General features: G+C 35.4%; 1 protein-coding gene across 1 annotated transcript in view; it reads right to left on the bottom strand.

The window, feature by feature from the left end:
* The window catches only part of MALRD1 (MAM and LDL receptor class A domain containing 1), a 543248-nt gene that overhangs the window by 399460 nt on the left and 118687 nt on the right, over positions 1 to 25101 (bottom strand). Inside the window, 1 exon segment of the mRNA XM_071221350.1 lies at positions 604 to 691. Within this exon segment, the coding sequence (XP_071077451.1) occupies positions 604 to 691 (88 nt within the window).

The following is a 25101-nucleotide window of genomic DNA, read 5'->3' as shown; positions in this document are numbered from 1 at the left end:
GAGATTCCTATTAGAAATCTAAATTGAGATGTTGAGTAGGTTAGTATATGTCTTCAGTTCAGGGAAAATTTTGAGAATAGAAATATATGTATCTGTGAAATATGCATGAGTTCTTTAACGGAAAATCTATAACATGGAGATAAAATGGTTGACAACCATTTTTAAGAATATATATACATATATGTATACATATATACACACATATGTGCACACATGTGTGTATAGTAGCCTGAGAATAAAACACCACTGAAGGTAACTGAAAGGTTAGCAAAGTCTCCAAAACAATGTATTTACAAGGCAAACAATTTGGTTATTAAAACCCCTCAAATATAAAGGAATTACAGTTTAACTTCAGACATGATTTCCTAATATTTTGCATGTGACAAGAAGCAAACACAACTGATCCAAACCTTTTTACCATCTTTGCAAAGATTTTAAGGTTAAGTATGGGCAAAGATTTATAATAATCTCTTCCAGGGTTAATATATTTGAGAGAATAGAATTGAGTATATTTTGGAATATTTGTTGAAGTGTTGATTTCCTTGGTGAGTTTTTTAACTGAACAGGTGTGAAATAGTCATATATTGAAATATGCTTTCTTACCGGGATAGAGGATACAGTCTATAAATGACAGACCACCAATGGCAATCCCCCCTGTGAAGTCATCTCCCACTGAAGCCTCCAAAAAAATCTAAGAAAAATATAAGAAATTTTTTGTCATTATAAAGAAACTACTTTATAGAATTTCATTGCTGAAAAAGAATTCAGAATTTCCCTAAATAACTGTCCTCAGAACCATTAAAAGGACATCTTGCAATAGTCTCCCTAAGTAGGCATGTCGTCTCTCTGCCTGAATACTACTAGTCACAAGCCCATATAAGATTGATACCTACTTCCCTCTCCCTTCAACCATTATTTCTACACTTGCCCAGTTTTTTTCTAATCCCTTAAGCATTCAAAGGCAAATTATTGTTCCTTTTCCCCACCTTTGCCCTGGTAGTTCTTCTCTTTCCAAGTTAAACCTCTTCATCCTTTGAGAAATCTAATTTACTGTCAGTGGTACTTGCTAGAATGTACATATCGAAGAGCTTTAAAATTCTCTCATGCTGACCTTATTCTGTAACACTTTATGAAGCTGGCTAATCGCTTTAAATCTCCTACAGAACCACATTAATCACAGTGAACTCAGATGACATCTGTGCTGTTACAGGAGCTGCAATGCCACCAAAACTCTATTAAAATATGAAATACTGACAAACCACTGCAATATATGGAAGATTGTGATTAGGGCTGAGATTTACTATAACAGAATTAATCATGATGAATTATTTTAATACTTATGCAAATAAGTTGCATACTTACTAGGAATCCTGCTATAATTTAATAATGAACTTCAAGCAAATTCAAACTTTAGAAACATGTTCTGTTTTCCCACTATTAGATGCATATATGTTTCTGTTTCATTTTTTTCTCATAAATGATATATGTGGGAGTTGCAATTTTATTTCATTTTTCAAAATCTATTCTCCATTAAAAATTGTCTCATATATTATTTATTGATGTCTTAGTTAAGGGGAAGTTTTAAAAGGTCAAACTAATGACCTCAAGCCTCTTGATATCTTCTCCCAACTTTCCAGTCTTTCTTGAGAACTACCAGATTTTCTCCCTGATTTGTCACTAAAAGAATTAAGCAACATGGAAAAGGTTTATGCATCTAACTAATGGGCAAATACAGTCCATTTAATATCACCTGATGAACATTTAACAGTGGTATACAGGAAGTGTCCTATGGCTGCTTTACAAAGGACCACTCCAAAGATAAAGTGCATGGTTCTTTTTACCACTAGCAGGATTTAAATAAATATGATAGGCAAAGAAAACAAAAATGCAGAAATAATACTCTCTACAAAATCATACATTAATTCTAATAAACAAAAAGAATTTGGCACAATAGCTTTAGTTTATAGGGGAAAAAAGACTGCAGTTGAGTGAACAACAGGAAAAAGTCATAAGACCAATTAATTACTAATAAATTTCTTGGATCATTATGTATTGATCCCACTGTAATACCATATAGGGTATGCTAACGGAAGGCTCACAATATGCAAGAAAAAGGAAAAACTAAGATATATAAGAATAAACATTATTGGACTTCTGGTCAAGATGGAGGCATAGGTGAACATGTATTGCCTCCTTGTACAACCAAGCAAAAAGTACAACTAGACTACAAAACAAATGTCACCCAGAATAATCAGAAAATTATGCTATATGGAAGTCTGACAACCAAAGAATTAAAGAAGCCACATTCATCCAAACAGGTGGAGGGGTAGAGATGGACAGAGAGGCACAGGAACATAGACAAGTGGAACGGGAGATCCCACACCCTTGTGTGATGAAAATTGACAGGGATACCTTGGGAGTGAGGGATCCCAGCCTCATACCAGACCACACATACCATGGTTCCAGTGACAGGAAGATAAGTCCCCATAACTTATGGCTATAAAACCAGAGGGATTGGGGTGGTGGAAGAAACTATGGTATTCTCAGGAGTCTCCTCTTAAAGGGCCTGCAACAGACTTACTGAGACTCATTCCCTCTGGGCTTCAGCACTAGGGCAATGGCTAGAAGGGTACCAGTGGCACACAGGGAAAAGTTTAGGTGTCTGGCATCAGGGTGAGTGCTGGGAGACAGCTTCCTCCCAGACAAAACTCCAGAGGCCAGGCAGCAGCATTTTTGAGCCCTCCCCCACACAGAGCCACACAGTGGTGATATGGGTTGTCCCACTCTGGTAATTACCTAAGGCTCCACCACATCCAACTTACTGGTGCACTTTTGTACAATAAGCCACACAACTAATAGAGGCAGTCAAAGCAGCTCTACTTAATACACAGAAACAAACACAGGGAGGCTGCCAAAATGAGGAGACAAAGAAATATGGCTCAAATGAAAGAACACAACAAAACTCCAGAAAAAAGAACTAAATGAAATGGAGATAAGTAATCTATCAGATGCACAGTTCAAAGCACTGGTTAGTAGGATGCTCAAGGAACTCATTGAATACTTCAATAGCATAAAAAAGACCCAGGCAGAAATGAAGTTTACACTAAGTGAAAGAAGGACCAATTTACAGGGAACCAACAGTTGAGTGGACAGTCAAGAATGAAATCAACAATTTGGAACATAATGAAGAAAAAACATTCCATTAGAACAGCAAGAAGAAAAAAGAATCCATGAAAAAAAGAGGAGAGGCTACGGAGTACTCCTCTCTTTTTTTCCTGTAGAAGATGGGACATCTTCAAAGGTACAAGTATTTGAATCATAGAGGTGCTGAACGGAGAAGAGAGCAAGAAATTGAAAACTTATTTCAAAAAATAATGAAAGAAAAATTCCCTAACTTGGTGAAGGAAATAGACACAATAGTGCAGGAAGCACAGACAATCCCAAACAAGATGGACCCAAAGAGGCCCACTCCAAGACACATCTTAATTAAAATGGCAAATGTTAAAGACAAAGAGAGAATCTTAAAAGCAGCAAGAGAAAAGCAGAGAGTTACCTACAAAGGAGTCCCCATAAGGCTGTCAGCTGACTTTTCAAAAGATACTTTGCATTCTAGAAGGGACTGGCAAGAAATATTCAAAGTGATGAAAAGCAAGGACCTATAACCTCCTCCCTCCCACCCCACTTCCCCTATGGTAGTCACCACACTGTTGTTTGTCTGTGAGGTTAGTTTTTTTTCACTTGTTTGTTTTTGTTTTTTGCCTAATCTCTTGATCTTTTTTACCCATTCACCCTCCCTCTCCCCGCTAACAGCTGTCAGCCATTTTTTAAAAAGCTTACTTGATAATAAATCACATCTTGATAAAAAGCTATGAATGTTGAGGTTTAATTTTATTTTTGTCTTATATTTAATTTATTCTTACAGAAAGCTTTGCAAAGTATTCTAAGAAACTAGTCCTAAAAAATAATCACACACACAAAAAAGAACAAAACCAAATGTCTTATTTTGGAAAACTTACTTTCACTTCTAGTGATTTTCCCAGAATAAATAGAAGGATAGTCAATATAAACATTATTGTATGTGAGACAGTATTGCCCATGGTGAAAATCAGGGGAGCCAAATGTTACTCCTAAATTCCATTAACACTTACTGAATGACTTAAAGGGCAATTGAAAATTCCAGTTTGGTCTAAATGACCTGCGATATCTCTAAAGGCCAATTCTACTTACATTAGAACTATTATTGGCTTGGAAATTTTATTAAGTAATCTAGCTCTTCTAAATTGTTCTTTTCATGGGCTGCTGCACACTCAAATAAAGATGGAGTAGCCTTGTCAACTGCACTGAAACTTTTGTTCTACTATAACTAAGACTCAGATATTAATAAGGCTCCAGATATTACCTGAACTCATCCTTTAAGGAAACTCTGAATTATTGGCCAAAATTGTTTTCTCTTTTTTATTGTTGTTCAAGTACAGTTGTCTTCATTTTTCTGCCACCACTTTCTTCCACCCCACCCACCCCCACCTCCCACCTTTGATCCTTCCCCACTTTGGCTTTATCCATGGGTCCTTCATACACAAAAAGTTTTAAGTGATATGGAAAATATTGTTATAATATATACATAACACACAGTATAATTATAATTTTTACCAACTATTTTCAATTTACTATCTATATGATATATATGTGTATATGTGTATGTATGTGTTCTTTATAGGTTTTAACAACTCATAAGATAGAAAAAATGAAATTAATTCAACTGTCCACTTACTTTAGCCATCATGTATTTGGGAAAGACTAAAAAAATTAAGCATAATATATCAATACTTAATGTAATGCATCTTCAGAAAGCCCCAAAAACGTAATTCTTGTTGAACATTTATAAAAGCACATATCATATGTAGAGCTACTGGAACTCCTATGCATTGCTAGTGACAATTCAAAATGGTACAGCTACCTTGGAAAATGATTTGGGAATTTCTTACAAAATTACATACATACTTCCATATGATGTGGCAATTTCATATTAAGTATTTGATTACTCAAGAGAAATAATGACATATCTAAACAAAAACCTACTCACAAGGTTTATAAAAGCTTTATTTCTGATGTCCAAAATTTGGAAACAATTCAAATATCCCATAGTTGACAAATAAGTAAATTGTGGTAGATCTAGACAATGCAATAAAAGAGAACAAACTTATGATAAATCAAAACTTCCGATACAACAACTTCTGTAAATCTCAAAAAGCATTATACTAAGTCAAAGAAGCTGGACCCATGGACAAAACCAAAGGTGGGTAGGATCGAGGGTTGGAGGTGGGGATGGCTGGGGGAGAGTGGTGGGAGGAAAATGGAGACAACTGTACTTGAACAACAATAAAAAAATAAAAATAACATTAAACTTAAAAAAAATAAGTTGGACTCAAAAGGCTATATATTTTATCAACCCACTTGTATAGTGTTCTAGAAAAGGCAGAATTATAGGAAAAGAACTCAGATTAGTGCTGCCAGGGCTGGGGGGAGAGGGAGGGGACTGACTACAAAGAAGAATGGAGAATGCGTGGAGATGACGGACATATTTTCTATCTTGGCTGTGTCAGTCGTCACACGACTGTATGTTTGGTGAAATTTATAGAGCTGCTCCCCTACACATGATGGAGTTTATTTACATAAATTATACCTCAATGAACAAGAAACATTTATCCAATACCTATTGTCACAAGTCACCAATACTCAACTATCACTTTTTTTAACTGCTAATTTAATGCATGGTATTTGATAGTTGGCATACAGTAATCTGAAGTATCTCAATCTGTTTTTCAGTTCAGCTATGAAAAATCTTATCTTGCCATCCACTACTAATTTTCTAGAGAACAAATATTTGTGTTTTCTCCCAGGGTATCCATTGGTTTTCATTTGGTGTTTCCATAACAAAAAATGCAGAAACAGTGATGAGGAAAGACATTGTAAAAACTTTCCTTAGCTTGTTCTGACAACTGAGTAAAAGCTGAAGTTGACAAATTCCTATACCTTCACACAACTATTCTATATTTTATTATAAACCTATAGTTTGGAATGCTCATAGAAAGTCAGCTTAGAATCTTAACTTTCTAGACTAATACTCAGGGAAATATCAACATAAAAAGTTTTCATCATCTTTGGACATTTTTAATATAACTCTAAGGCCAATAACTTTGAAGTAAAACTCAGAATTTTGTCTGAGAAATTTTGTTTCACTCTTTCTCTAGACATATCACACACATAACAAAGTGTAGAATACAGTTTTTATTTATTATACTTCACATTTGAACATCATTTATTGTTAAACATGAGCCATAAGAACACACCTAGCCTGTGCATACAATGAGCACAGACATGTAATATAAAATTAAAAATTGTGGTACAAGTAGAGATGAAATAAAATGCTGGAACAGATAAGTAGTTCAAGTACTATAAAAGGATTACTTTAAAACAAATTGATGTCTACTTCACCTGACTAACTTCCTATTTTGGAAAAAAATCATGGCAAAAATTGTGTTGATTTTTTGGCATAATACTGTATTTTTTCTTAATTATGTGTGGACTGATAAGAATTTTTTAAAGATTTCATCTATTTATTTTTAGAGGGGAAGGGATGAAAAAATAGAGGGAGAGAAACATCAATGTGTGGTTGCCTCTTGCTCGCCCCCCACCTGGGACCTGGCCTGCAATGCAGGCATGTGCCCTGGCTGGGAATTGAACCAGTGACCCTTTGGTTCACAGGTCAGCACTCAATCCACTGAGCCACACCAGCCAGAACTGATAAGAATTTTTGATTCCTTAATGAGTGCCTACTTTGTCATTGAGCCAAGTGTTTCCATGGTTATCCAGGAGAAAAAATTTGTCCCCGTCCTGGAGTATCTCACCATGTAGGACAGAAAAAAATCAATAACAACTAAGCGGTAACACCCTGACTCTCAGGAGTTTAGTTTTTCCCAAATAGTGTTTTCAAATCAAATAGATTGCCAATATTTTAGAAGCAGAATGTTTCACAAAAAAATACTGCGGCAACCATCCCTGTGACTCTCTCTTGCACACCTGATTCTCAGACTAAGTGTCAGTTCCCATTTATTATTTTATATCTGACCTAGTTCTCTCAATTCATGTCCTTTGCCTGGTTCCCACGGCATTTGGGTTTGCAATTCCTTGCGCATGTTCAGACAGAAATTGTAAATGGTCTGGGACTTTACCCTACTCACAAGCTCACAAGTGAGCCTGCCACCGTTTCCTAGACATATACTGGCAGAGAAACCGTATATTTTTTTATTTAGGGAGACAGTAGAAAGCATCAGCTCAAAATAATAATAATGCTGTATGAACATAGGGGTGCATGTATTCTTTTGAATTATATCAGTATTTGTGCAACTCAGTGTTTGCCTGCCTGTTCTAGGAGACTTCAAGGGTAAGCTGTGTGAGGCTCACTGAGGGTCATAACACTGTACACAGCACCCAGCACAGTGATGAGCACACGGTAAGGACGTGCATATTTTAGGGGAAAATGAAACTTCCAATTTCACTAAAACTTCTGATGTTACTTTTGATGCCATACCATATTGCCCACAGGGTTTACATGGCACATGATTATCAAAGATACAAAAATGTGTAAAATATATTAATTGTCCCAGTATTTCATACCACACATCCCAACTGCTGACAAGCCCTGTTTCTTTTTCCTTTTACCACTCCTTGTGTCTATTCCTCACGCAGCCTTGTTCCTGGATTCCAATTCGGTGTTTGCCTGTATTTACATGGTGCTGCTGTCCTCGCCCCCTTTTCCACTCCTAAATTTACGATATCTGCCTTTCCAGATCCTAGCTTTAATCTCCAGCTATTTCTCAAGCACCGCTTCTATCTGGGTAAATATAAATTTCATTTACTATACTAATTGAAATCAGCCAGGCTGCAAAAGATGAATACCATATGATCTCACCTATAAGTGGAACCTAATCAACAAAACAAACAAACATGCAAAATAGAACCAGAGGCATGAAACAAGGAACAGACTGACAGGGACCAGAGGGGAGGGGGGAGGGGACAAGGGAGGAAAGAAGGGGAACAACCTAGTTGAAGAACATGTATGAATGACCCATGGGCATGGACTACAGGGTGGGAATTCACTGTGGGAGCTGGGGGTGGGTGGGGCAGGGGAGAGCAATGGGGGGAAATTGTGACAACGGTAATAGAATAACAATTAAAAAAAGATTTCTTTTAAATAATCTGCATGTACTAGATAGCTGTATTAGTTTCAGGTGGGCTTCAACAATTTTTTTAAATATTATGTTTAAAATAATTTATGCATGAAATGAGACCTTAGATAGCATTTAGAATCCAAAACTTGTATTTTCTGTTTGAATAAATGAGAGCCAGAAAGTTTAAATAACTCACCCATAGGTCTATAAATGGACTCTGTTGGCAAAGAATTGTCCAAAGCATTCAAAAAATGGTTTCATTTTTGACTGGTTTAACAAGTCCAAATGCTTTAATCAAATTTTTACTTATTTGTCTTTTAATTTTTATTATGCTTCTAAGCTTGAAAACTAATGTGATAGTGACTGATAGGAATTAAATGAAAAGGGAAGCTATACAAATAATACAAGACAAATTTAAATAGTTCTTTGTGTTTAGATAATAATTCTGATAACAAATAAGTAGCATCTATTAGGTGTTTAGCACTGTAATATTATCAATAGTATAATACAGGATGGGGCAAAAGTAGATTCACAATTGTTCATATGGAAATTGATGCAAAAATTAATAAATAATAATACAAGAACAGACTCATATACTCACAACTGTAAGCCTCCTTTACCTACTTCTACCCCACCCTGGGTTGTATACATCACACACACTAATTTTTTTCATGTGTGTAATTGTACTTTAAAGTCTTAACACAGATAAGCATGTCCTACATACTAAATGTTTTTCTAAAGTAAACACTGTCTCAATTAAGATTTTAAAATATCATCTTAGTTATAATAATTGTTTTTGAGACCAATATTTTTAACAATGATTTGTTCTTTAAAAAGTTATGACATTTGAAGTTTTTATTTTAAGTTTTTGCCATTGCCAGGTACATGTGCACTTTGCAATTGCTCTTCAAATTCTACTTCCTATAAATATAAATCAAATTTTTAAGTTATCTTTGTTATTGCTTACATGTGGAAATGTAAGGAGTCATTTAAACTATTATTACCAAAATGCTATTTGAAATTATTTGGTTGTTAACTTTAATATCAAGAGCATTATAAAGGAGCATGAGAGGGAAAAAATGTAGCTCATCAAAATATATGATTTCACATATATTTATGCTTAGGTTAAGGCTAAAATATATAACAGGCCTTGCTAAACCACAGAATTACAAGAACAGCACACAGAAATATCCATAAATGTTTCAAAACCTTTGACATAGTAACTAAATATCCCTCCCTAACTGCTTGTAAAAGTAGATAATTTAAATTATAAAGATGTAAAGTAAAATCTACATAGAAGTTCTTAGAAGTTCTTGCAACCAAAGTCATGCTTGAATAGTTAAGACATTTTATTGTTACATTATTTCTTACTATAAAAATATTTAAAACATTTTAAGGGAGCTATTACATTTTCAGTCATGTTAGGATTCATTAACTTCCGAAGGTTTTGTTGTTGTTACTTGTTTTTCCTCAGTTTGTGAAGATGTGGCAGCTAGTCTGACCAGCCGCGTTCTACAGGAGAGCTCTCTGGCCTGTCTACTGATAAAAACCTTCATTCATCAATCCATTTGCAGGAAGAACTTTCTGTATCTTCAGCCTGTGAGATTGGATGCATTTTCTAGGCTGGCTGGGCAAATTCAATTTTCTTACACATATACATACATATGCTCAAAGTTTTGCCAGAAATCATTTATAAAAATTTCATCAAACCAGGTGACAACCCTTCTTGCTACAACCATTTGTATAATAGGATTCCCAATTTTGGTCAATAGCAAAAAAAAATGCATTTTATGTCAAACTAAATGATAAAGAACAACCCTTTATTTCTAACTGATGATTTTCTTACTTTTCTTATTTTTCCAAACTCATCAAGCATCACATTTTTTGTTCAAGCAAAAATAAAAGTCAAATATCAATTTCTAATAACTTAATATCTATCTATCTTCCCCTTAAAAACAAGAAATTAATTATGAAAACTTCTCTCATTGCACTCTCTGGTGGATGGGCAGGACAACCCTTGACCCAGGCCTTGCTATGAACTCATACCCAAGGTCACATCATTTTCATATATGTTACAGAGGCCAAGAAAAAGAACCATTAGTCAAGATTTTGTCTGGCAGATGAACTCTGCAGTAACCAAGTCTCAGTGTAAACCTAAAATCTAAGGACACATAGAAAACAGCCAGGTCGCTGAATTGCATATTGACCCGTCTGTTTGCTCTACAGAAAATGCAGCTAAGCAATGGTCTTTTAAAAAGAAATCACTAGCCCTAGAAGTCTCCTAATTTTGAATCACATGGAAATCAAAGCTTTACCTCTAACTAATCTCTTAAAAATTAATTTTACATAAAATTATCTAAGCATACAGGGAAAAGTAAGACCTCTGAGGAAAAATCCAGCGGGGGAGTAAGTCTAGGAAAGCATGTGTACTGTAAACAGCATGATGTGATGTGCTAGTAAAAGAGAATGTCACCCAATACGTTTTCAAGTATGAGTAAAGGACTATTCTTAGAAAACTAAACATTCATTTATCATACATTTTTGGACAGAAGAATGAGTAGTCATAATATACAGATCATTAAAAGTGATTCCTTTGCCTTAATTTAAGGGTAGGACACTCATTCCCATAGATTTCAAAAGAATCTGAGTGTTAAAAGTAAGGTTTTCCTTCTGAAAGCTTCACTTTCACACTCCTTTGCATCTGTTCATCCATGTGTCACTGGCCTTTTTCCAAACCATTCTATTAAGTTTCCTGAAAACATGTATTTTGTCTTCAACCTCATCAGAGAACCATCACTCTATGTCCTGACCTTCTGAGGTGCAAGAAGACAGGTCCTACCCTAAACTTGTTTTTAGTTTACATGTTAAAAAAGAGATGATCAATTCCCAATATACCATTCAGCTAGTAATCAGTGTGTTCTGTCTCCATGGTAAGGGAGAAAAGGCCAGTTAGTGCTGGTTGGTTAATTATACAACCATTTAAACAAATCTATGCAAAATATAATGCTTGGAAATATTTAAAACTTATGTTCAGATTGGTAATCTGAACATTGGTAATCAGGAAAAAACAACAATAAAGTATTATATCGAAGGATAGCATACAATTTGTAAGATCAACAGAAAACCTGCTTCTATTCCAATATTAAAAGGATATAAGTCCTTGTGGAATCCACAGTGGTTTGTTATAAGGATCAGGGGTCAGCAAACTTATAAATAAAGGTTTTTTTTCTTTAATTGGAAGGCTTATGAAAAAGAAAGGCCATGTTTTGTTTTTAATTGGGAGAGAGCCATACCAATTTATTTTTATTCTACAGGTTGTTCTCATACTACAGTGGCTCTGTTGAGTCAGCATGGCGGTGACTCTGTGTCCCATGGAGTTCAAAATATTTACTTCGCTCTTGATGGGAAAAGTTTGCAAATGCCTAGTATACAAGAACACTGGCTGTCAGAATCAATAACACAATTAAAAAGTTTTTCATAATCTTTAATTTTAAGTAATTAAAAAATATAAAACTATCTTGAAAACAAACCCCTTAATGTTGAATAATTGAGACTAATCTGTCTAAAGCTGCCTTTTTATAAACCATATATCCTTTCTATGAAAGTAAAGTTTAAGAGCTTTGTATGCACTGAAGTTCTAGAGCTAGGGGGAAAATGTGTTAGGAGAATTTATAGATCCTCTCAATTTTAAGAGAGTCCTAGATAAATTTTTGAAATGCAAAATATAAATTATATAATATTCTCTGAGGTATACTCTTAAGTGAACTCTACCATTAGATGAGGCTTATATAAAGAAAAGGCATAGTTACAATAAAAGTTTAAAGTATTTTGGAAAATTACAGCTTCATCTGCAAAGCCAAATTTTCTATATAGTGACCTTTTTTTAATGTGGTTTTGCTGGTTTTGTAGGTATGCATCTAGGTTTTAGGTACATGGAACATCAAATATTTTTATCAAATGGGATACCAAATAGAATATTGAAAGATTTTTCTAGTATGAGAGAAAATACTGAAAGCAGGCAATTACTTTGAGAGTTAACTCAGGAAGAAAGAGTGAGGGGCAGAGTGACACAGGGAAGGAAGGAAGGCTCATTACAAGGATGGTTTATCAAGTTGGCTATTGCTATGTTGGAACCTAATAGATCTTCTACGGAGCCCTACCAAAATAAACAAAGTTGTCAAACTGGAAGGAGAAAAGGGCTCCATCCTTTATTGCTCATGGGTGGCCCCATGGGCATAAACTCTCCTGGACTCCTGGTGTGCCCTTGCATGAATATCCCACCTGTTGAAGGGACACCCACATGATATTCCACCTGTTTAAGCCATAAGTTGCGGTTCAGTCCAGGCAACTGTTGTTCGATCACACCTGCACCAACTGATCATAGCCTGAGATTGTAACTTGTGCTTGAAGAGTCACCTATGTGCCATCTGCTCATTGCCCGTCATACTTTAAATATTCTCCCTACATGATCCAACCTCAAACCTCTCATCTCAGTCTACACTTCTGCCCTAAACTTCAGATTCCCCCCCCCGCCCAGCCACTAAGACATTTCCACTTTGCTGTCCTACAGAACCTCAAAGTTTTAGAATATCTTAAATGAACTCATTGTTCTCTCTAAAACTCTCTTCTATCTCTTCCTTTCCCCATCTATTCGACATTTCAACATATGGCTCCTACTGGGATGGTCCCGCCATTTCCACCAGAATCCTGAATTGATTATAATTTATTTATTTATACACACACACATACATATACACACACATGCATTTTAATGGTAACCCTACTTCAACATTTTCTCTTCCCGGCCAACACACTAATCTATCTAATAGCCCCTTCTGATTGGCTGAATTAACTGATTAAGTCCCTCAGTGGCTCCCCATCTCCTGCAGATCAATGCACTCTCATTCTTGACCAAAACATTAGAAACCTTCCCTAATCTGGTTTCAATCTACCTCTCCCTGGCTTAAACTTCATGTCATGAATTCCACAACTGCTTAGTGGTTTTGCACTTCAGGATGTTGCTTCTCATCTGTACATATTCACATAGGCCTCCTTGGTACCTTAACTCCTGATCCCAACCCCAACACAGCCTATCTCCTACTGATAGTTTAAGATGGAAGTCATACATCTCCCCAGATTCCACCACACCGAGTCAGATGTCACTCCCTTTTGATTGTAATCATTTGCTTTTGGATCTTTGTCTCACTTTGTCCCCTTTAGAACATGTGCTCCATGAGGACAATGATCATCTACTATTCATGTCGCACCCCCATCAAGTGACATAGTGCCTAGATACTTGTAGGACCTAACATTAACAAACAAGTGAACATATCAGTAGACATGAATTAGCACTTAAATAAAAGGGTTCCCTTTGACCTAAGGTAATATTTATGTGGGAAGATTATACACAAATGTTCAATTTTGCTGTTCATGTTCCATTTCTTTTGAGCAATTAATTCATTATTTAGTTTCAGTATATCAATCCTTTTTGCTGATATAAAAAAATGTAGAGGAGCCCTGGCTGGTGTGACTCAGTGCATTGAGTGCCAACCTGTGAACCAAAGAGTCGCCGGTTTGATTCCCAGTCAGGGCACATGCCTGGTTTGCAGGCCAGGTCCCCAGTTGGGGGCATGCAAGAGGCAACCACACATTGATGTTTCTCTCCCTCTCTTTCTCCTTCCTTTCCCCTCTCTCTAACAATAAATAAATAAAATCTTTTTAAAAAAGGGTAGAGGAACTAATGGCCATCTCTAAAATATATAATAGAACTGTTGATATCTGTCAATAAAATTTGTATTATTGGAAAGAAATTTTAAAAATTAAAAACATAAACTGTGATGTTAAATGCATTTAGGGGCTCAAAAATAATAAAATTCATGGTAACTTATACTAAAATTTAAGGAAAGCTTTTGTTAAGATATGATAAAGCTAAATTTTAGTTTCTTAATAAGGATTTTTATGACTCTTACAACATACAAAATGAATTGTGGAGTTCAATTAATTGTGGATATAAAAAACTGAATTTGTAGAATTTTATAATTGGAAACAATTCATAACTTATTTCATTATTCTGATGAGCAATTTGGTCATTAGAAGATTAAGTAACATCTGTAAGGTCAGTGGGTCCCTTAGTGGAAAATTTGAACTTTAGAATCCAGGTATTCTAACTCCTGGCTTGATGTTATCTCCTCTTTATCATGTTGTTTCCCCAGTATTTTTTGAGGATCAAAGTTGGAATATTACATTTGCTTTAGATACACAGCACCAAATGTCAAACTCAGCATAGTAGCATAATTAATGTATACCTATCAAAACAAAACAAGAAAATTCCATATTAAAGTCATTTTAAAATAGTTTAATATAACTAATAGGTTAATCTAACAGGATAACCTTTAACAAAGTTATTAACCCCTCCAAAAAAAGAACGCATTGAAAAAAGATAAATTATTTGTATACATGATGGAATATAAGCTAATTTATTTTATTCCAATGCTTCAAACCGAAGCAAGTTGACTTTAGAATTATTTTCATTTTTCATTACAATCTTGTTTTCATTACATTATACTATGCTTCATACTAAATATAAAATCAATTTTTCATCTTAGCACATGCTAAAAATACAAAGGATTACCATGTCAAAAATCAGTAGGAAGAATATGCATTTCCAATTATGTTTTTTAAGGCTTCTTGGAAAGCTTTTTAAATTGAACAATCTTATTCAAACACAATGATTCTTCTACATTGCAAGAATTGGGTCTGCGAGGAAAGATAAGAAGTGTCTTAAAGATGACAAAGTGTTAAAAATAAGTTGCTATTAACTAAAAGCGTGGGGAAAAGCTGACTGTCCAAACCATCACGTTCCATCTTTGGAAGAGTGGGAAAGCAAGCAGTAAGAGGCTGGGAGTCACGTATTCATTTATTTGGGCATTGTCACCGCGAGGTTCATTGAAATTCATCCTCATGCTTGCTATGCACTTTTGATTTAGCTGATACAATGAAAAACATAAGAAATAGGTCCTTGTTTTTTTAGGTAATTATAATCAAAGAGCTAATATTAGTCTGGTAATTTACATAAATTGTGTATCTGTAACAGTATGTTTCAAGTGACTATTGAGAGGATAAACACCCCATTTCAATCTGTGCAAAAAAGCACACACTGGTGTCACTTTGCCCTGGTTGAACTTCAAGGGAAGTTCTAGGTTTTTTTTTTCATTTTTTTATTAATGTTCGAATACAGTTGTCCCCATTTTCCCACCACCACTTTCCCCTGCCCCACCTACCCCCACCTCCCACTCTCAATCCTACCCCCCTTTGGCTTTGTCCATGGGTCCTTTCTACATGTTCTTTGATAATCCTTTTCCTTCTTTCCCTGCTTACTATCTCCCCTCCCTTCTGCTTACTGTCAGATTGTTCTTAATTTCAACGTCTCTGGTTATATTTTGCTTCCTTGTTTGTTTTGTTGATTAGGCTCCACTTATAGGTGAGATCATATGGTATTTGTCTTTCACCACCAGGCTTATTTCACTTAGCATAATGCTCTCCAGTCCCATCTATTCTGTCTGGAAGGGTAGGAGCTCCTTCTTTCTGCTGCATAGTATTCCACTGGGTAAATGTACCACAGTTTTTTGATCCACTCATTTACTGATGGGAACTTAGGCTGTTTCCAGCTTTTGGCTATTGTTAATAACACTGCTATGAACATTGGGATACATAGGTTCTTTTGAATCAAGTCCTTAATTGCTAACGTATATTGCCTTTAAAAGAGAACTTCTCCATTCAAAGGAATGGACAGCAGGGATGGAACTGGAGAGCATTATGCTAAGTGAAATAAGCCCGGTGGTAAACCAAAATAGAACCAGAGACTTGGAAATAAAGAAAAAACTGACAGTAACCAGAGAGGGGTGAGGGGGATAATGGGAGATGGGGGGAAGAAGTGGAAGGGGCAGGCAAAGGAATGTGAAGAGAGGACTCATGGACACAGACAATGGGGCAGGATTGACCATGGGAGTGGGGGGTGGGGGGGTGAGCAATGGGGAAAGGGGTGGGACAACTGTAACTCAACAATAAATTAAAAAAAAAAAAACAAAAACTTGAACTCTGGACCAATGCTGCAAATTTTAAAATCCTAGTTCCACTACTCAATGTGTTTAAAACTTTTTATTTTGACCTAATTTTACACTTATATGAAAAGGTAGAAACAAAAAAAAGAGTCCCCTCATATCCTTCAGCCTAATTCCTCTAATGTTAACATTTTACAGAATAATCCTCATTTTCTCCAAGAGTAGAACCCTCTTCTTAGTGTTTTGGGGAGATTATAAAATGATAATGTACAAAGCACCTCACCTGGCATATAGAAATTATTAAGCAAATATTAGCAGTGGTTGTTCACTTGTTTTATGTATACATGAGTAAAGCTTTGGTAAAAATAGAGGCTACAAGGTAAACAGTACGTAAAAGCTCCATGATCTGGCTTTGGGCTTCCACGACTATTAGCATTATGGCCAGAACCTAATGGAAATACATCTCAGCCTGGATTCCCTGTGAAACAGATTTCAGATAAGAGATTTGGGTGCAAAACTTTTACTGGGGAACTCCCCTGGAACCAACAGCCTAGGGGAGTGAAAGCAGCATGAATGAGTAGAGGGAGCAATTGAGCTATTCAATATGATGCAGTCACAACAAAGGCCTCAGAGAACTGGTTGGTCCTTCTGAGTTGTATGTTATTGAGGCAAGAATACTGAGCTTTTAAACCCTCCATTGACTATTCTAATATGAGCTGTCTCCAAAGAGGGGCATCATACCTTGGCCAGCCGGCTCTCTGGAGGGCAATTTCTTTCTTTTTTTTTTTCTTTTTTTTTTTTATGCATTGGCATTTTTTTTTATTGTTATTCAATTACAGTTGTATGTCTTTTCTCCCCATCCCTCCACCCCACCCCAGCTGAACCCACCTCCCTCCCCCCTCTCCACCCTCCCCCTTGGTTTTGTCCATGTGTCCTTTATAGTAGTTCCTGTAATCCCCTCTACCCACTGTCCCCGCCCCCACCCCCCACCCCCGCCCTGGCTATTGTTAGATTGTTCTTAACTTCAATGACTCTGGTTATATTTTGTTTGCTTTTTCCTTCTATTGCTTATGTTCCAGTTAAAGGTGAGATCATATGGTATTTGTCCCTCACTTCCTGGCTTATTTGGAGGGCAATTTCTAAAGAGAGAATCAGCTAGGAGCCATTGGCTGCCAACACTCTCAGCAGCTGGTGGTGGGAGGTCCTTCAGTCTTGAGGGAGCATTGGGGTCACTCACAACAGTAGCCATGACAAACTATTTATGAGAAACTGTGTGCTCATGTCTAATTCACGGTCAGTGAATTAAAACTACATACTCTATTCTGTTAGGTGACAGAAATTAAAAAGATAATTAAAATCAATATATCAATCCTCAAAGTCTGTGAAAACATTGGTCTTTTGCAATTTTTTTATCCTCACCCATGGATATGTTTATTTATTGGAGAGATAGAGAGAGAAAGAGAAAAAGTGAGATACATCAGTGTGAGAGAAAAACATGGATCAGGTGCCTCCCACACACGCCCCGACCAGGGACTGAACCTGCAACCTAGGTACGCGCCCTGACTGGGATAGAATCCACAACCTGCTGGTGTATGGGATGAAGTTCCCACCCACTGGGCAGCCCCATCTGGGACTGTCTTTTGCTATGTTTTGCCTTGCTTTTGTGTAACAACCTCTAGAGAGCAAAAATTAGTAATACATGTTTTGGACAGTACCAAATTTCAAGGACCTTTTGTCATGGACCAAAGGTTTCCATAGATATTTTGGATAGAACCAAATGTCCTGCAATAAAAGTTTTCCTGCATTTTCTTCAATAAGTTCTATAATATTTCATTTGCATTATAAATGATATATATATCTTGAGTTTCTTTGAAGGCATGGTGTGACGTAAGTGTTGAATTTCATATTTTCCATTTAATATCCAGTTTTAACAGCAACATTTTAAAAAAGGCTTTTATTTCCCTATTGAGTTACAACTGGCTATAAAAGGCTGGGTCTCTTTCAGCAGTGAATATGCCAAACTTTTGACTAAGAGGATGAAGGAGGCCAAAGAAAAATGCCAGAGACAGATTGCCAAGAGATACAGGCTGTCCTCTCTGAGTCTTGAGTCCAGTCAAAAATTGGATTTGCTAAAAGTAATAAATAAGAATAAACATTAAAAAAGAGTGAGTCTTTTTCTAACTTTTTATTCTATCAAAAGCAGCTTTATAATATCTCTTGAAATCTGGAATGTTAAGTCTTCCATCTTCATTCGTTTAAAAAAATGCTTTGGCTATTCTAAGATCTCTGCATTTCCATAAAAACTTTAGAATAAGTTTTGTAATTTCTCCAAAAAGGCCAATGGGGTTAATTGGGATTACATTGAATCAGATCAATTTAAGGGTAATTATCATCTAATAAGTATTAAGCCTTTAACTGTGAAGTTCATACATATATTTCCATTTTGGGGGTATTCTTTAATTTCACACATTAATGTTTTATAAATTTCAGATCTGTATATTTTTATATAATTTATTCCTAAGTATTTTATTATATTTAATGTATTTAAGTTGAGTTTTTATGTAATATAATTTTCTAATTGCTTGTTAATTATATATAGAAATACAATTCATATTATTTATTGACCTTCTACCCTACAACTTGGCTTAAATCTACTTAATAGTTTCAGCACTTTTCTTCATGTTCCTAGGGATTTGCCATGTACACAGTCACGTCATCTGAGACTAAATATAGTGCCTTCCTTCCTTCCTTTCTTCCTTCCATCCTTCCTTACCTCCCTTCCTCCCTCTTTCTCTCCCTCTCTCCCTTTCTTCCTTCTCTCTTTTCTTTCTCCCTTTTGCATTGACTCGATTGGACACACAGTACAATATTTAAAAGAAGTGAGGAGAGCCAACATCCTTGCATTCTTCCCAATCCTACTAAGTGTTTCAGCATAACTATGATGGCAGCTGTAGATTAGTTTTGTAAACATACTTAACCAGTTTGAAGAGGTTGCTGAGAGTTTTTATTGTAAAAGGGTCTTAGATTTTGTAGATTCTTTTTATGACTCTATTGAGCTGATCACATAATTTGTCTCTTATGTTGGGTTGGCCAAAATGTTCATTCATTTTTTTTCCCATAAGATGGCTCTAGTAGCACTTAGTTGTCTTAAATGTCATTCAAAAGAATTTTGTTAGTTGTATTGTGACAGCTTTCATATCAAAATTGGTGGATTTTTGTGTAGCCATTTTAATATTGAAGAGGAAGAAAATACCCAACATTTTCAGCATACTATTCTTTAATTATTTCGAGAAAGGTAAAAATGCAACTGAAATGCAAAAAAAAAAAAAAGAGATTTCTGTAGTGTATGGAGAAGGCGCTATGACTGATAAAACATGTCAAAAGTGGTTTGAGAAGTTTTGTGCTGGAAATTTCTTGCTGGACAATGCTCCATGATCAGGTAGACCAGCTGAAGTTGATAGTGATTGAATCGAGACATTAATTGAGAACAATCAACATTCTAACACAGGGGAGAGAGCCGACATACTCAAAATATCCAAATCAATAAAGTTATTGGTGAAAAATGAATATGTGTCTTTTATTTTATGGAAAAAAATAAACAGACTTTTTGACCAACCAACTATTTAATACCATTATGCACTGACCTTTTATTATTCTATTACACAATAAGAAAAAGAAAAGGCAGTTTACTCTGGCCAGCATCAGAGAAAATGCTGCTTTTCTTTTTACTTTAGAATAAGGAGGCATGCCTATAGAGCAAATGGCTTTTGTGTATCCAGCCATATAGAAAGAGGATAGATATTTTATAGTGTTTATTCTAGTTCAATGACAGCTTTCAATTTTTATTTTTAAATTTAATAACAGTGCCTAGTACATTTACTATTATTAGATATTTATTGCCAATGTTGTTCTTGCTAAATTTGAGTAATTAGTGTATGCCTCAATCTTTTCTAAGAATTATATACTTATACAAATATATGTGTGTATGTATATTTACACAGAATTATAAATGAGTATTTATATATACACACACATACATACATATAATCTTTGCAAAAAAACATGTGAGGTAGGTACCATTATTATATTTAATTATAGGTAAAAAAACTGTGGCACACAGAAGTTACATAATTTTCCTACGGTTACTCAGCTAATAAACGATAGAGCCAGGATTTGAACTTAAGCAGTTTTACTCTGAAGTTCATATTGTATTTTGTTCAATAGCTTGAATATACTCTATGATACACTGAAGAGTTAAATTTATGGTACCAAAAGTAAAACTTTAATCTGAGCTACCTAAAATATATAAAAAATAAACACATTTTATACCAAATCTAGCTCTGGGCCGGTGTAACATTACAGCATTGCATAAATTATAGTAGTAATGTAACATTATAGTTGGTCACGTAACTGTAACAGCACAAACTGCGGTGTAGAGTTTACTTAGAACAACACCTGAAATGCCTCCCTCTGTCCGTAGCAGTCATCTGCGCAGGAATAACGCCCAGAGTTACAGAGCAAGCTGTCATTACCCGTGCAAGCAGAGATATCAGAGAAGCTGAGAAAGAAGCTAGAAAAAATCTTAAAATGTAATCAAATCAAAGATCAGAAAGCCAGTGACAACAACATCGAAGGAGCAGTAGAGTCCTGGAGGTCAAAACAAGTAATTACACAGTGAATTTAATAAGGAAAAATAAATCCTATCCTAAGACAGAGCCTGGGTGCTCTTTAGTGGATTTTGATGGCTTTTGACTGTGTTTAATTTAGATGAAAATGCAGGGACATTGTGGGCAAAGGTCTGCTCTGTAGTGATTGATTGATGCAATAAGAACACTGCAGTTAAAAGAATAATCATACTACTAACACATATAAATAAATATCTTATAATGTATTTGCGCATATACACATGTGCATAAAATAATGAATTTAGAGACACAGAAGCATAGAAATAGTCTGTACCTAATAAGGACATGCTTATACACAAGGATACCCATTCCAAATTTTCTACAATAGCCTCATTTTAAATCACCTAAGTAGGTTCTATAAACCTTTGAGATTTCCTGGGAATTTCAGTTGCTCCAAGCGCAAATAAAATGTCCATAGGCAGCAACTTACACAGAAACTAGGAGGAAAAGTTTTTGTCAGATATTCAATATAAACAGAGGCTTTAGGTACATTGTGAAATTCCCCAATAGATCATGAGTTTGGGGTCATATGGACTGACTTCTATTGTTACCATTTTTTAGGACTTTTATCCACCTTCATCCTCTACTCTTAACCCTCCTGAAGAGTGGATCAGGGATCAATAAACATCTTTAACTTTAAACATTTCAGAATTGCATTCACTCATATTTTCCCCTTGGCAGGGGGCTTTATATCATAAAATGTAATTTTAGGAAATACCATGAAATATTTTCTATATGAGTATAAACAAGACTTAAAAAAATTAAGTTCAGTAAAAAGGTTCAAAATGGCAATAATAAAATATTGTTTCCAACGTAAATAGTGACATACTAAAGCAAACTAGAGTGTGTGTTTGAGTAAAAAAAAAATTACATGGAAGATAATACCTTGATTCATTCAAGAAAATTGTTTTCGAAAGTTTATTATCAGATTCCACTTTGGCAATAGTTGACGATGCTGTTCTGAAAACAGTTTCAGAATAGCTCCTAAAGCAGTTCCAAATGGAAATCCTGCTGTAAGGACAATTCCATTAAGACCAAGAACATGGAATTTCTTTTTAAACCCTGAAATTGTAGGAAGCACTAGAAAAAATACACATCACCTATAATCTTTTTATCTTATGAAGAAATATTTTTACTAAAAATTTCAACATTAAAAGTTGAAGGTAAACCAAAATCATTAATCTGACAAGTTTAAGAAAAGACAAAGTGCTGTGTCGCTACTCTATTGTGAGTTACTGTATTCCATGCACAATCCTGGAAGGAGGGCGCATTCAGAGCGCAGTTGGTATAGATCACTTGGCTCTCACTGATAGCTGTACAATATTTTCTGCTGAATGAGAAAACGTTTAAAGGCATAAATCAAGATAAAGCAATCACCTGACAAAGAATGACAAAAGGTCCCATCCCTTTTTCTTAGTGAATGCTGCAAAACATTGATTTTCTACTGAACATAACAAGCAAAATCACGTGTGATCAGTATCAGCCAGGAAAACTATTTGGTTCGATATTTTATACTGTAAAAAACAAAACAAAACAAACCCGTATGGAGAAAAGGCAAATCTGAAGTGTTCAATATGACCAAAACAAGTTTGGATCAGCAGAGAAAAACACATTTGAAAGACATTTCATAGAGTTTATTCCTAGAGAATAAATAATATACATCAGAAAGGAATAAACTGTTGCTTTTTTGTTTGTCCAGCTACATACAGAGCTACTGTCTGAATACGAAGATTTTTTTATAGTGTGTTACTTAAAAGTGTAGTTTTTAGCAAAATTATCAACCATTGATAACTTAATATAGCCTTCATATGGCAGCTGCACACAAGTATAGCTAAATACTTCCGTAAGAAGTAGAGATAGGCAGAAACTTTTCATGCAAATTCCAAAATGGCAAATAAGTCCCACAGCTGAGATTTCAACCCCACTCAGAGCCCCTTGACTCAGAGCCTTGCTGTGACAAATTTGCAACATCAGACATGGCCACCGCCTGCCACCCTCCCCCCCACTCTTAATGGGTCTACATTTTCTCACTCCAGCCTACCAACCCTAGCCAGAAGGCAGGGTAAAGTGATTTGGAAGCATCCATGAGTAGAAAGGGCCCACATGGCTCGTAGAGGCAGCATCAGGGAAAAAAGAAACAAACAAACAAAAACATAGTTACATAAAGCTGCAAAATAGGGCATTGACCGTGAAGGGATACTGGACACCGAAATTAAGGCCTTCATTTTTACTTAATATTTTCTACCTTTTTTACCAATCAACTGGCAATTTTGAAAAATTCAACCCTCCAACCAAATCTTTCTTTCTTTGTATTTCTCTTTTTCTTTGTTGCTTTCTAACATGGATTATTGAAATATTTGAATATTACCATTGCTTATATTACTTTTGTGATTTTGCAATGTTTAATAATCCAAAATAATATATATTATTAATAATACAGGGTTGGGCCCTGACCAGTGTGGCTCAGTTGGTTGGGTGTCATTCTACAAAGTGAAAGGTCACTGGTTCGATTCCCAATAAGGGCTCATACCTAGGTTGCGGGTTTGGTTCTGGTAGGGGGATGTATGAGTGTCAACCAATTGATGTTTCTCTCCTTCTCTTTCTTTCTCCCTTCCTCTTTAAAAATAAATAAATATGTTTTTAAAAATAATAATAATACAGGGGCAGGCAAAATAGGTTTATAGTTTTAATGCAAATAAATAATACAATAATTAATAATAATACAAGAATAAACTCTGTATCATGTATTCACAACTGTAAACCTACTTTTGCCCACCCCTGTGAATATAAAGTATATTTCCAATGCTTTATGATCCATAATTCCATTTTACTGTAATATTGGATACTCAAAATATTAGAAAATATTACTGCTACAGACATCATAACAAGTAGAGTAGGATTGAAATAATGGATTTATTAAGAAATAAAACTTGTTTTCTGGGACATACACTCTTGTAGTAATGTCCACCTAACCCTTTCTTCCCCCCTTCTCTAGTCTCCCGTTCTTCAGCCTGGAAACCAGGTTCATCACATTGCATGAGGACTGCATGGAGAGTTCACATAATAAGATGTGGCCATACTGGAATTCAGCTGAAGAAGATAGTGCATGAGAAACTTAAGGTTGTGGAAAACGATTTATTGTGCTGTTCAGTAAACAACAAATCCGTGAGTGTTGCTACGCAGGCTACAAGCCAGTCATCCAAAACATTTTTTTCAGTGCAAATTCTAGCAACTACACACACACTGAAGAAAAATGTTATATGAGGCTGCATATATAATTTAGATTTTCAGCATTTTTGTATATAATTGCATGGACTGTGGGATCGACCTAACATTATTAAATCTGGTCCTGTTTTATTTACAACGTCACTTCAGGAACATTTTTTTTCCTAGGAGTGCTGAAACATGATGCACCTTTTAGATTTAAAGGCATATTCCACAAATGAAAAAATAAATTATGGTTATGAATAATATTTTCTAAAAATATTTCACCACAAAATTCACTGGGAAAAATCTGGTTTTTTAATACCTAGTGGTATTACCAGAACACAACAGAATTCTTTCAGAGTGAATCAGAAAGTTCTGTGGTATTAAGAGGTCCAGTTTAACAATCTTTTCTTTGAAAGGGCATGTCCCCTCCCCACACCTACCTCATACATAAGCATACATTTTAGAAAAAGAGGTCATGTTAAAAATGAGTGAGCTGAAGATGGTAAGTTCTGGTTCCAAGAATTAATAACTTGCATTAAACTAGGGTTTTTTTTAACACTTGTCAGTGATGACAGTTGATACTGAAACCCTAATGAGAAACTCAGTCTTCCGTATGAGGAAACATTTTCAGATAGTATGTCCAGAGGCAGGATGGAAAACCCCATGAACTAATAAATGCTTACACTTGGCCTCAAATAGTTGGTGAGAAAATGCTTGAACTAATTTTAATGTTAAATAATTCAAATTGTATTCAAATATAATTCTGATATAACAGTTTGGAACATCACCAACAAAGCAGGCAGCTGAAAACATCAGGCAATAGGTACTTCTGTGAAATAGTTATTGTTCATTAGGTAGCTAGATCCTCATTTAAGTATAAATAAAATGTGACATGGAGGCGAGACCAGATATGAT

Source organism: Desmodus rotundus, chromosome 4 (assembly GCF_022682495.2).
Source record: "Desmodus rotundus isolate HL8 chromosome 4, HLdesRot8A.1, whole genome shotgun sequence".
NCBI lineage: Eukaryota > Metazoa > Chordata > Mammalia > Chiroptera > Phyllostomidae > Desmodus > Desmodus rotundus.
Note: the sequence above shows the minus strand (reverse complement) of the source record. Positions and strands in the feature narration are given on the sequence as shown.